Source organism: Triticum aestivum, chromosome 2A (assembly GCF_018294505.1).
Source record: "Triticum aestivum cultivar Chinese Spring chromosome 2A, IWGSC CS RefSeq v2.1, whole genome shotgun sequence".
NCBI lineage: Eukaryota > Viridiplantae > Streptophyta > Magnoliopsida > Poales > Poaceae > Triticum > Triticum aestivum.
The window spans coordinates 397,140,477-397,153,647 of NC_057797.1; the positions used below are offsets into that span (position 1 = coordinate 397,140,477).

At 46.6% G+C, this 13,171-nt stretch overlaps 1 protein-coding gene across 1 annotated transcript; it reads right to left on the bottom strand.

Moving 5' to 3' along the window:
* Positions 1–2,181: 2,181 nt before the first annotated feature.
* Positions 2,182–5,233, bottom strand: LOC123188792 (uncharacterized). Its single transcript, XM_044601039.1, has 3 exons — positions 4,932–5,233; positions 4,075–4,185; positions 2,182–3,988 (listed from the first exon to the last, which is right to left on the bottom strand). The coding sequence occupies exons 1-3, from the start codon at positions 5,133–5,135 to the stop codon at positions 2,453–2,455; spliced, it is 1,851 nt and encodes a 616-aa protein (XP_044456974.1). The 5' UTR covers positions 5,136–5,233; the 3' UTR covers positions 2,182–2,452.
* Positions 5,234–13,171: the final 7,938 nt, after the last annotated feature.

The following is a 13,171-nucleotide window of genomic DNA, read 5'->3' on the forward strand; positions in this document are numbered from 1 at the left end:
ACTTAGTTACCTGATGAAAGAACCTCAACAGAAAACAAAGACACAAAATTAAGAAAATCGGTTACAACACGACAACAAGCGAATCACATCACAGCTCATTCATACATTAAGCCGTCTTAACACACCTTATTACAAAAGCAAGCATTGGTAACAGAGCACACTTGTAGAAACCGAGGGACTATACGCCACATGCGAAAAAAGGGATGAAAAAAATACGTGATATCTCACAAACCATCTCGTCTACATTGAAAATATCCGATATCTAGTAAAAAGAAGAAATGGTACAAGACCTTAGGCCGCTAGTTACTTAATGGAACAAAAACAGTTGCAACGGACTAACACTACGGGTGGCGCGTCTGAATTTAGTACAAGGAAGTACTACACACCAAGCATAATAATTGATCATTAAGACATATGAAATATAAGCATTAAAATGAAAAAGTGCAATGAGGTTACACACATGTGGACTTTATCATTATAGGCTAGCCAACTCCATTATTACTATCCAACACAAATTACAGGGGAATGCTATATTAATGACTATGCGGTACAACATATATTACAGGGGAATGCTATATTAATGACAATGCAGTACAACACATATTACAGGGAACACATAGTCCCCAATACACTGGAACCACTGAAGAAAACATCAGCCTAGTGTCATACATGGTGGGCTTCAGAGAGAAAAGTAGTTCTCCCATGCATGGGAGGTCCCGTGCATGGATCAACCGTCGACTCGGTTTGAGATTAAGAAACAGTAAATACTTGTGAGTAGTATATTTTTTATCCTCTGGAGTAACAGAATTCTGTCTTATGTCAGTCCATCAATGAACTTTATGCCATGCTACTCCTACTTTTCTACTGCTTTCCAGAACACATCATGAGTTCTCTCTCATCATTTTCCTCTCACACGGCATGCACACAAACTGGGTTATCTCTCCCAGTCACTAGTAACATGCATTTTATTTTCAATCCTAAACTTGAAACAAGTATATATGTTAAAATCAATTTCATAAAAAATATTATGTCTGAACCTATATCTTTCTTTTGATTATATCTTCAAAACAAGCCCAATACTGAATATGCTTTGACAAATTTCAATATTTGAGACATGATTAATCCTGTAGGAAATGGTCTAAACCACGAGAGAACATAAAGAAAAATTATTATTCTCATATCACAAAAAACAAATTTACATGATACATATTTTAGGGTGCACTATGAAACATGATGAACCTCTAAAAAAAGCAATATCCAAATAAAATAAAAATATATTACATGCGAGTGTTCAAAACAATAATTAAAAATATGAATTAAAATTTAGATGGGGCTGACTTGTAGGGAAAATCTGACCTGGTTGCTTGTTGAAACGAAAAATCACGGGATGAAATGTTAGGTGAGAGAAAACATTGCATATGTCAGCGATACTACACATCAATAGCTACATGTTATATTTAATTGCTTTACATACTCTGTTGCACACATCCCAACAAAATAACGGGACGGTGGATGCATGCACGGTATCTACCGTGCACGGTAGAAAAACCAGTCTCGGGCTTCAGACCACACTACAACAATTATGCTTCTTTAGCCAAAAAAATGTTAGAATCCAACAATCTCCTAACACAATGAGGAGAACAATCAAGCGCAAAACTATCATCTGTCCTGATTGAACAATTAAAAATCCTAGAAATGACGCAAACCTAAAACCAAAGCAAGCACAACCACCCAAACTAACAAGAGATCCAAGTCAACAGGACCTACAAGCAAGATAACAACATATGAAGAACACGACCTAGATTTTTTGTGAGGGGGGGGGGGGGGGGTCACTCAAACAACCTAGAAACCATATCTATAGATGAACTATCAAGAACACACGAGAGCACAAGAGGGAGGGCTGAGCAAAATGAGACAACAAACTGTGCTATGCAGGACCTGAATCGACACCGCCACACCAGGGGCGGCAATCCTCAAGCAAAAACGACCAAAGATGGTGGAATCACCATGGAAAAGAAGGCGCCAAGATAGTCGCGTCTCTCCTCTGTTCTCTGTCTCTCTCTGTAGCTCTATCTCTTTCTCTCGAACAGAGCAAAATGGACAACCAGATAAACACTGAGGGGAAAATAAATTCAAGATACACTCGGAAAGAAGAGGGTGGCCGCGAGCAGCCCGGGAATGGAAAAGAGTTGCTTTTCATCGGAATGAAAAATTAGCAAAACCGTTAATTAGTGTACATATGACAGGAGGAGACTGGAATGCACAAGCCAAGAAGATGGATTTTGCGTACGTATATACAGGCATTTGATGTTTGTTTGTTTTTTTGCGGGTGAGGTATTTGATGTAGTATTAACATGTGCAAATGCGCTTATCCTATTATCCTCCTATAAACATATGGTGCCGGGTGCGACCGTGCGAGCCACAGCCATGTGTACATATCTCTTTAACGATCTCAGTTGCATGCCGCTACCTGCATCTTGTGCTTGGCAGCAGAGCTGGGCGAGGGCTTGCGATCGTCCATCCTGGCCTCCAGAAGCTTCTCCTGCAGGCTTTGCTTTTGCTTGTGCTTGTGCGGCCCTCGCGCCAATCCTTTGGATTCGTGGCTCCTCTGCCGCTGCTGCTGCGGTTTCACCAAGTAGGACGAACTGCACTGCTCCCCAACCGGCAATGCCGGGGTGATCACGGTTGACCTCTGCTGTTCCGATGTCGGCGTCGTCCCTGCAGACCCAGCTGTTTTCTTCCTGCTCTCGCTGATCGCCGACCTCCACAGCCGCCGTATCAACGCCGTGTTCTTCCCAGTGGCGGTGGCGCCCCTGCTTGGACTTGGATGGTGAACCTGATCAGTGAGGCCGCTGCCTCCTTTGCCATTGGACAACAAGGACGCGTTGCTCGCTCGCGCCACCGAACGGTCGCTGGTACCAGCCGAAGCACAAGAATCACGCCGCCGCTCACGGTCGGGCGTGTCCCAGCTACTGCCGCTGCCGTTCTCCAGGCCGGCGGAGCCGTCGAGCTTTTCCAAGAAGATGTCCGTCGCCGGGCTGACGGAGTGGACGTTGGACGCCGGGCTGCCGCCGCTTGCCGTCTCTTCTCTCCGGCAAAAGTGCTGGAACACCCGGTCCACGTCCTCCGGGGCATGAGGATTGCGATGGCTCAGCTCCTTGACTCCGCGGAGCCGGACGGAGCTCGCCGCCTCGCTGATCATCCGTGCCTCCCGCAACGTGGAGTTGTTGGCGTCGATGCTCTTGCCGTCCTTCCGCAGGAAGGACTCCATCTCGGCCTGCAGCCGGTTGAGCTGCGAGTACTTGTGCTCCAGCGCGAGCTTGGCGTCGGAGAGCTTCATCTGGACCCTCTCCTCGCGCCACACCTCCGCCATCTGCAGCATCCGGCGCTCCTCCTCCATCTCCTCCCGCATGCCCAGGCACTCGCGCCGCAGGAGCTCCACCTCCGCCTGGTCCTCCTCCACCTCCTTGGTCAGCTCCTCGCACGCGTCCTCCATCATCTCCCGCGCCTTGCGCTCCATCTCGTAGCTCTGCACCGCCTGCTTCGCCGACGCCTTGGCCTCCGCCAGCTCCTTCACCAGCTTGCCGTTGGCCGCCTCCAGCTGCCGCCGGTGACGCCTCTCCGTCTTGACGTCCTCTTTTGACGTGGCGATCACGTGCTGAGCCTTGTCACGCATCCTGCTCTTCCACGACGCCTTCTCCTCCGTGACCTTCCTCAGGAAGCGCTCCACCTTCTTCCTCATCACGCGCTTCTCGTCCTCGAGCTCGCTGATCCGAGCACGGGCCTTGTCAAGCTCGGCCTCCAGCGCCACCGCCACCGCCGAAGCATGGCCGTGAGCCGGCATTGCACGGGCGTGATGAACATGTGGTGGGAGCTGGCAAGGATCATGTGAAGCCAGCATGTTGTGCAGGCAGGCATGCTGCTGGTCCCATTTGGTTGCCTTCTCCATCCAACAACCATATGGCAAGTCCACAGCGCAGGCATCGATCTAATCAATGAACGTGCTCAAGTTAGAAAAATCAGCTTATGCATGCCAAGAGAGAACATAAACAGAATTATACATACAGTGCCTACCTTGTCTAAGATGCTATGATTTCTGCATGGGATTCCGACGCCCAAACCGCACCGCGTTTTGTTGCCATTGCAGAGTTTCGCTTTCCCTTTTCTTCGGTGTCGGGGGCTACGCTGTATCAAGCATTGATTGTTAGTAGCAATCAGAGTCATATATAGAGGAAATACAGTAAGCGATTCCATGGTTGAAAAATGCAGCTGTTGGAAAGAATCACAGGATTGACAATACGTTACTGCATTCATCTGGTTTTGGGATTACCCTGATAATCTACAATCCCGGATAAATTTGAAATATTTATTTGTTTCATGGCATTGAAGATTAAATATGTTGTGTCCTGCACCTGATTTATTTTATATGATGATGTTCTCTTTTGGGGAAATAATTAGTGGAGGATTGACAGCACCAAAAGTACAGGGGGGATGCTGATCATTTACAAACAATCATGCTAATTGAAACACTTCTGAACCTAAGCAAACTGAAACGAATAATTGGAGGAAAAGAGGGAGCAAAATTTGGTCCTGAATTCGCAGCCATGCCTACAGCCTGGTAGGAACGAGGAAGAAAGACCATACACAATCGAACCAGATGAGTACTGAACCAGATGGCGCCAAAGAAACCAGCCATAAAGAGAAGAAACAGGCGATGGCATCAGTTTGGGGATCAGAGGTCAAAAGCGCAACCCAATTTTGACCATTGTGTAAGGAAGGATCAGGAAGAATCCGACCCCAAAATAATCTAGTGACAAATCAAATCAATCAATCTTGAATCAAGAAGAACAACCCCCCAAACCGGCTGACTCAACTGGAGAGAGGATCACAGCAACGAAGCGATGAGAGAGGGAGGCGGCGAGGGCACTCACGGGAGAATGAGCGTCGTGCCGCAGAGGGCCGGGGTTGACCGCCTGCCGCTCGGCGTGCCGCAGCCTCCAGAGGCCGGCGGCGAGCGCCCTTGCCGTGGCACCGGCGAGCGGCGGCGTCCTCGCCGTGGCGGCATTGTGACGTCGCCTCAGGTGAGCGCGGATGCCACGGGGGCTCCGGCGATGATGAGTGGCGGAGGGGGTCATGGGATCATGGAGCCGGAGATTGGAAGGTGGCAGGGAGTTATTGGCTGCTGTTGTTTTTGGATGGCAATTTCTTTCCGCATCTGCATGCACATGCCATGTGTGAGGAGACGGAGACCATCACAGGGACAAGACAGAGACAGACGGATCCTTTTTTCCTTCCTAACTTATTTCATTTTTATCAGGTAGTACTAGATCCAGGAGTGACTGTGATTTTGCTATTTATTCATATTAAGATTCTTCATTTTTCACCTTGCCATTAATTACATATGCACATACACACCCCTATAAACGCACGCACACCCCAGCCCTATGAGCACCCTCGAGAGATTGAGCCGGCACATCATCTTGAGATTGATGAAGTCGACGTAGACGCCTTCGTAGTCGAGGGGAACATCTCCTCAACGCACATCGCCGAAATGTCCAGAATAAATCTAGAAAAATGCAAGCATCGATGTAAGTCTAAGGCTTAAACTCTGATGGACTGAGAATACCATTATTTTCCTAACCATCCAATGGTTTGCACCTTGTCCATTAGTTATTCTTACAACTCACATTCTATTTCAGCACACATTTGACAATTTTTTAGGAAGGGGACTAGTTAAGAAAGTTGTGGTGAGCCAAAATTCTTAAATAATTATAACTTAATTTTTTTTTAGAAAAAATGACAACATAAGTTACGATCAAGGATGAAAATGACCTCTGTTTATCCCTCCCCCCCCCCCCCCCCCCCCCCCCCCCCCCACACACCCCACAACACATTTGGTAATAGGAGCCAAGACATGGGGTATAGTGTTCCCGTTTTCAATCATTTGCTTCGTATTCTAATTCTAATAGGGATTCGAGTATTGCTTCAGTACACCCCCTTGAAAAGGTTTTTGATTTTTTATGTAGATCAATGGTGGAGACTAAAAGGAGTATATAAGTTATAATATGAAGTGATGTGGTAATTTTCATTCGATCTACATAAGGTCAACTTCGATCTACTAAAGCCATGATCGGTTTCCATATTTCTCGCATTCAGTTGGTTGCATATTACTAGATATATGGGCATGAGTTGAAGAACTGTATGCGCGTGTTTACTCACATGATCAATCAATATATTGATATGACTGTATCTCGTGGTTGTATTTGGTTAACTTGGCTTACGATTTAAGTGATTTTGAGATCAGTGAACCACATTTGCACCGGGAAATTATGTGTAGGAATTGTGGAGGGGATTTATTCCTTTGGTTGGTTAGTGCAAATCGTTAGGTGATTATCTAAGTGATGACAACACAAGTTACAATAAAAGGACAAGATATAATAATTGAACAAGCACCTTCTGATTTCTAATCCCTATCTTGCTACCAAAACAACGGAAGCAGGAGTATCAAAACAGGCTTTCATCCTGCTTTATATTAAAGCACAGTCGGAGTAGGACTCTCAACCCCCATTTCTAATCTCTTATAAATTCTCATACCCTGTAACCTTCTTTTTTGACTTGGAACCCCTGGATTCCATTACAATGTACTCCCTCTATACAAAATGTAAGATGTTTTGGATATTTCCATATGGAGTACATACTAAGAGCTAGAATAGTTTATACTATTTCTGAACGAAGGGAGTATTTAAAGTCTCGTGCCCCTTCAACTTTCATTCCACGGGTGAGTTACCCCCACGAGACATGGTTTTAGAAAACAGTTTGCTGATTTGAGTTTCTTCTTTCTTTATTTATTTAGTTATTACCCTCTCTATCTTAAAATATTATAGTGTCAAAAATGATCTTACATTTTAGGCCGGAGCGAGTATTATTTATATGCTTTGAGTTGTTTATCTTACTGACTTGATGAACAAACAACGGAATGTGAAGTTAAACTATTGAGTATATTGTGTGTGTGTATATTGTGTCTTGGGCCCACCTCTTAGTCCATCTATATAGTTGAGGTTATGGTCCTCCTCTGTACATCATATATACGTGCTTGGTGCACCGATCAGTGCATATGTTACACATCCCATTCTTTCCCTTCTACATAGTATCCATCGCAGGTTGATCCCAACCCTAGCCGCTGTCGCCGCCGCGCCACTTGCCGCCGCCACCTACCGCCGCTGTCGCCATCGGTTCCTCCGGTTGCCGCCGCTGCCACCGGTCGCTGCCGCTCTGCTCACCTCTAATCGCCGCCACCCGCCGCCGTCGGTCGCCGCCATTCCAACCCAGTTCCGCACCCACCCTAACCCCCACGCCTCCCTCCACCTGCGCCGCCCCCATCCCCCACCTGCGCCGCCCCAAACCCTAACCCGAGCCGCACCCACACCGACTCGCGTCGAACCCTAACTCCTCCACCCGCGTCGCGCCCCTCTCCCCTTGTTGCGCCATGAGTTCATCCTCCTCCACCGTCTCCAACCCCTTCGCCGGTCCCGATGTCGCCCTCGTCCGCGATCTCAACATCCACGAGCGCGTTCCGGTGGTGCTTAATCAATCCACCGCGTCCTACTCCGCTTGGAAGCGGTACTTCTCCTTGGTGGTTCGCGAGTGTCGGTGTCAAAACCGGCGGATCTCGGGGTAGGGGGTCCCGAACTGTGCCTCTAAGGCGGATGGTAACAGGAGGCAGGGGACACGATGTTTACCCAGGTTCGGGCCCTCTCGGTGGAGGTAATACCCTACGTCCTGCTTGATTGATCTTGATGATATGAGTATTACAAGAGTTGATCTACCACGAGATCGTAGAGGCTAAACCCTAGAAGCTAGCCTATGGTATGATTGTTGTTGTCCAACGGACAAAACCCTCCGGTTTATATAGACACCGGAGGGGAATAGGGTTACACAGAGTCGGTTACAAGGGAGGAGATCTACATATCCGTATTGCCAAGTTTGCCTTCCACGTCAAGGAAAGTACCATCCGGACATGGGACGAAGTCTTTAATCTTGTATCTTCATAGTCCAACAATCCGGACGAAGGATATAGTCCGGCTGTCCGGAGACCCCCTAATCTAGGACACCCTCAGTAGCCCCTGAACCAGGCTTCAATGACGATGAGTCTGGCGCGTAGATTTGTCTTTGACATTGCAAGACGGGTTGTTCCTCCGAATACTCCATAGAAGATTTTGAACACAAGGATAGTGTCCAGCTCTGCAAAATAAGTTCCACATACCACCATAGAGAGAATAATATTTCCACAAATCTAATCTGCTGACACGTTTAGCAACATGACATCACGTCATGGCCCGGTCATTATTCGAACCGTTTTTCTCAACCAGCGTTGCACATATTGTGAGGCGATTTTCTTGACACGTCTTGTCGAAGCAGAGATCGTGTCCCCCTTATCACGGGATTCTCATCAATACGGACATGGGTAACACGATCGTGCCCGTTGGTATGACTCCTCGATTTTAGGCAAGTCCCAAACGGCCACAAGGAGGACGCATGATATTCACCGTCTTTATAAATAGGCCAAGGTCTGTCCTTTTTTCCTTCTCGTACTCAATCGAATCCTTCCCCAGCCTCGAGTTCCAACACCCAAGGCTCAGGTCAGGCGCTTCGGACCTTCAACCATGTCCGGATCCAACCTTCAAGGTCGGTGGATGCCTTCCTCTGTCACAGAGGAAGACATCAAGAAGCTGAGAGAGGCAGGTATTTGACCATCAAAATCTCGCACAGGCTTCCTGCTCAAGGGCAGGTCATTCCCACTCCCGAACCCGGCGAGAGCGTTGTATTCATCTCTCACTTCCTCCAAGGGCTAGGCCTCGCTCTGGATCCCTTTGTTAGGGGGCTCATGTTCTATTATGGGCTGGATTTCCATGACCTGGCCCCGGATTCCCTCCTTCACATCTCGTCGTTCATCGTCGTGTGTGAGGCCTTTCTCCGCATTACCCCACACTTCGGCTTGTGGCTCAAGACTTTCAATGTGAAGCTGAAGATGATCGAGGGGAGACACGCAGAGTGCGGAGGTGCCGTAATAAGCAAAAGTGCTGATGTTCCGTGGCAAGAGGGTTCCTTCCCAGAGGTGTCCGGTTTATGGCAACGGGAGTGGTTTTATATCACAGCTCCCCGTAGTGCCAAGTGGGTAGCCGCCCCTGCCTTTCGCTCGGGCCCCTCACCACAACTGACATCATGGATCAACAAGGGGCTGAACTGGGGGCCAGTAAATGATGTGCCGATATTGCAGAGTCGCATCCGAGATCTCCTTGAGAGAGATGTCAGCCTGGTCACGGTAATGCAAGTCATGCTAGTTCGTCGAGTCCCGCCTTGCAAATGTCGACCCCTCTGTATGTGGGAATTCAACCCGGAAGGACCGTGAACTATTCAACATTTCCTCGGCATGACACTCGAAGAGATGTACAAATTGTTCTTCGGATCACAAATAAAGTGTCCGGACACCACCGAGGTGAAGGAAATATGCCCTAGAGGCAATAACAAAGTTATTATTTATTTCCTTATATCATTATAAATGTTTATTATTCATGCTATAATTGTATTAATCAGAAACATAATACATGTGTGAATACATAGACAAACTGAGTGTCACTAGTATGCCTCTACTTGACTAGCTCGTTGATCAAAGATGGTTATGTTTCCTAACCATAGACATGAGTTGTCATTTGATTAACGGGATCACATCATTAGGAAATGATGTGATTGACTTGACCCATTCCGTTAGCATATCACTTGATCGTTTAGTTTGTTGCTATTGCTTTCTTCATGACTTATACATGTTCCTATGACTATGAGATTATGCAACTCCCGTTTATCAGAGGAACACTTTGTGTGCTACCAAACGTCACAACGTAACTGGGTGATTATAAAGGTGCTCTATAGGTGTCTCCGAAGGTACTTGTTGGGTTGGCATATTTCGAGATTAGGATTTGTCACTCCGATTGTCGGAGATGTATCTCTGGGCCCTCTCGGTAATGCACATCACTTAAGCCTTGCAAGCATTGCAACTAATGAGTTAGTTGCGGGATGATGTGTTATGGAACGAGTAAAGAGACTTGCCGGTAACGAGATTGAACTAGGTATTGAGATACCGACGATCGAATCTCGGACGAGTAACATACCGATGACAAAGGGAACAACGTATGTTGTTATGCAGTCTGACCGATAAAGATCTTCGTAGAATATGTGGGATCCAATATGAGCATCCAGGTTCCGCTATTGGTTATTGGCCGGATACATGTCTCGGTCATGTCTACATAGTTCTCAAACCCGTAGGGTCCGCACGCTTAAAGTTTCGGTGACGATTGTATTATGAGTTTATGTGATTTGATGTACCAAAGGTAGTTCGGAGTCCCGGATGAGATCGGGGACATGACGAGGAGTCTTGAAATGGTCGAGACGTAAAGATCGATATATTGGACGACTATATTCGGACATCGGAAAGGTTCCGAGTGATTCGGGTATTTTCGGGGGTACCGGGGAGTTACGGGAATACGAGGAAGAAGTAATGGGCCTCATGGGCCAAGTGGTGGAAGATAGGAGGCAAGGCGCGTGGCCCCCCTAGCCCAAACCGAATTGGACTAGGGGGCGGCCCCCCTTTCCTCCTTTTCCTCCTTCTCCTTCCTTCTCCTTCTCCTCCTTCCTTTCCTCCTCCTAGTAGGAGTAGGAAAAGGGAGTCCTACTCCTACTAGGAGAAGGACTCCTCCTCCTGGCGCGCCCATAGAGGGCCGGCCGGCCTCCCCCCTTGCTCCTTTATATACAGGGGCAGGGGGCACCTCTAGACACACAAGTTGATCAGTTGATCTCTTCCAGCCGTGTGCAGTGCCCCCTCCACCATATTCCACCTCGGTCATATCGTAGCGGTGCTTAGGCGAAGCCCTGCGTCGGTAGCAACATCATCACTGTCACCACGTTGTCGTGCTGACGGAACTCTCCTGTGAAGCTCTGCTGGATCGGAGTTCGCGGGACGTTATCGAGCTGAACGTGTGCTGAACTCGGAGGTGTCGTGCGTTCGGTACTTGGATCGGTCGAATCGTGAAGACGTACGACTACATCAACCGCGTTGTGCTAACGCTTCCGCTTTCGGTCTACAAGGGTACGTAGACAACACTCTCCCCTCTCGTGTGCGTAGGAAAATTTTGAAATTACTACGTTCCCCAATAGTGGCATCCGAGCCAGGTTTTATGCGTTGATGTAATATGCACGAGTAGAACACAAGTGAGTTGTGGGCGATATAAGTCATACTGCTTACCAGCATGTCAAACTTTGGTTCGGCGGTATTGTTGGATGAAGCGGCCCGGACCGACATTACGCGTACGCTTACGCAAGACTGTTTTTACCGCCGTGCTATGCACACAGGTGACTAGCGGGTGTTAGTTTCTCCTATTTTAGTTGAATCGAGTGTGGCTACACCCGGTCCTTGACAAGGTTAAAACAGCACTAACTTGACAAACTATCGTTGTGGTTTTGATGCGTAGGTAAGAACGGTTCTTGCTCAGCCCGTAGCAGCCACGTAAAACTTGCAACAACAAAGTAGAGGACGTCTAACTTGTTTTTGTAAGGCATGTTGTGATGTGATATGGTCAAGACGTGATGAGATATAAGTTGTTGTATAAGATGATCATGTTTTGTTGAAGTTATCAGCAACTGGCAGAAGCCTTATGGTTGTTTCTTTATTGCATAAGATGCAAGAGCCAAGTAATTGCTTTACTTTATCGCTATGCGATAGCAATAGTTGCAAGAGCAATAGTTGGCGAGACGACCATGTGACGACACATTGATATAGACCAAGATGATGGAGATCATGGTGTCATGCTGGTGACGATGGAGATCATGACAATGCTTTGGATATGGAGATCAAAAGCACAAGATGATGATGGCCATATCATGTCACATATTATGATTGCATGTGATGTTTATCTTTTATACATCTTATTTTGCTTAGTTCGGCGGTAGCATTATAAGATGATCTCTAACTAAATTTCAAGATAAAAGTGTTCTTCCTGAGTATGCACCGTTGCCAAAGTTCATCATGCCCAGACACCACGTGATGATCGGGTGTGATAAGCTCTACGTCCATCTACAACGGGTGCAAGCCAGTTTTGCACACGCAGAATACTCAGGTTAAACTTGACGAGCGTAGCATATGCAGATATGGCCTCGGAACACTGAGACCGAAAGGTCGAGCGTGAATCATATAGTAGATATGATCAACATAGTGATGTTCACCATTGAAAGCTACTCCATTTCACATGATGATCGGTTATGGTTTAGTTGATTTGGTTCACGTGATCATTTAGATGATTAGAGGGATGTCTATCTAAGTGGGAGTTCTTAAGTAATATGATTAATTGAACTTTAATTTATCATGAACTTAGTCCTGGTAGTATTAGCATATCTATGTTGTAGATCAATAGCTCGCGATGTTGCTCCCCGTTTAATTTGTATATGTTCCTAGAGAAAACTAAGTTGAAAGATGTTAGTAGCAATGATGCGGATTGGATCCGTGATCTGAGGTTTATCCTCATTGCTGCATAGAAGAATTATGTCCTTGATGCACCGCTAGGTGATAGACCAATTGCAGGAGCAGATACAGACGTTATGAACATTTGTCTAGCTCAATATGATGACTACTTGATAGTTTAGTGCACCATGCTTAAACGGCTTAGAATCGGGACTTCAAAGACGTTTTGAACGTCGTGGACCATATGAGATGTTCCAGGAGTTGAAGTTAATATTTCAAGAAAATACCTGAGTTGAGAGATATGAAGTCTCCAACAAGTTCTATAGCTAAAAGATGGAGGAGAATAGCTCAAGCAGTGAGCATGTGCTCAGATTGTCTGGGTACTACAATCGCTTGAATCAAGTGGAAGTTAATCTTCCAGATAAAATAGTGATTGACAGAATTCTCTAGTCACCATCACCAAGTTAGTAGAACTTCGTGATGAACTATAGTATGCAAGGGATGACGAAAACAATTCCCAAGCTCTTCGTGATGCTGAAATCGACGAAGGTAAAAATCAAGAAAAGCATCAAGTGTTGATGGTTGACAAGACCACTAGTTTCAAGAAAAGGGCAAAGGGAAGAAGGGGAACTTCAAGAAGAAAAGCAAGCAAGTTGCTGCTCA

Coding starts and splice junctions, on each gene's coding strand:
- LOC123188792 (XM_044601039.1), bottom strand. CDS start 5,135: ATGACCCCCTCCGCCACTCATCATCGCCGGAGCCCCCGTGGCATCCGC. Junction 4,186..4,931: donor GGCACGACGCTCATTCTCCC/GTGAGTGCCCTC, acceptor TGCTTGATACAG/CGTAGCCCCCGACACCGAAG. Junction 3,989..4,074: donor ATCATAGCATCTTAGACAAG/GTAGGCACTGTA, acceptor TTCATTGATTAG/ATCGATGCCTGCGCTGTGGA.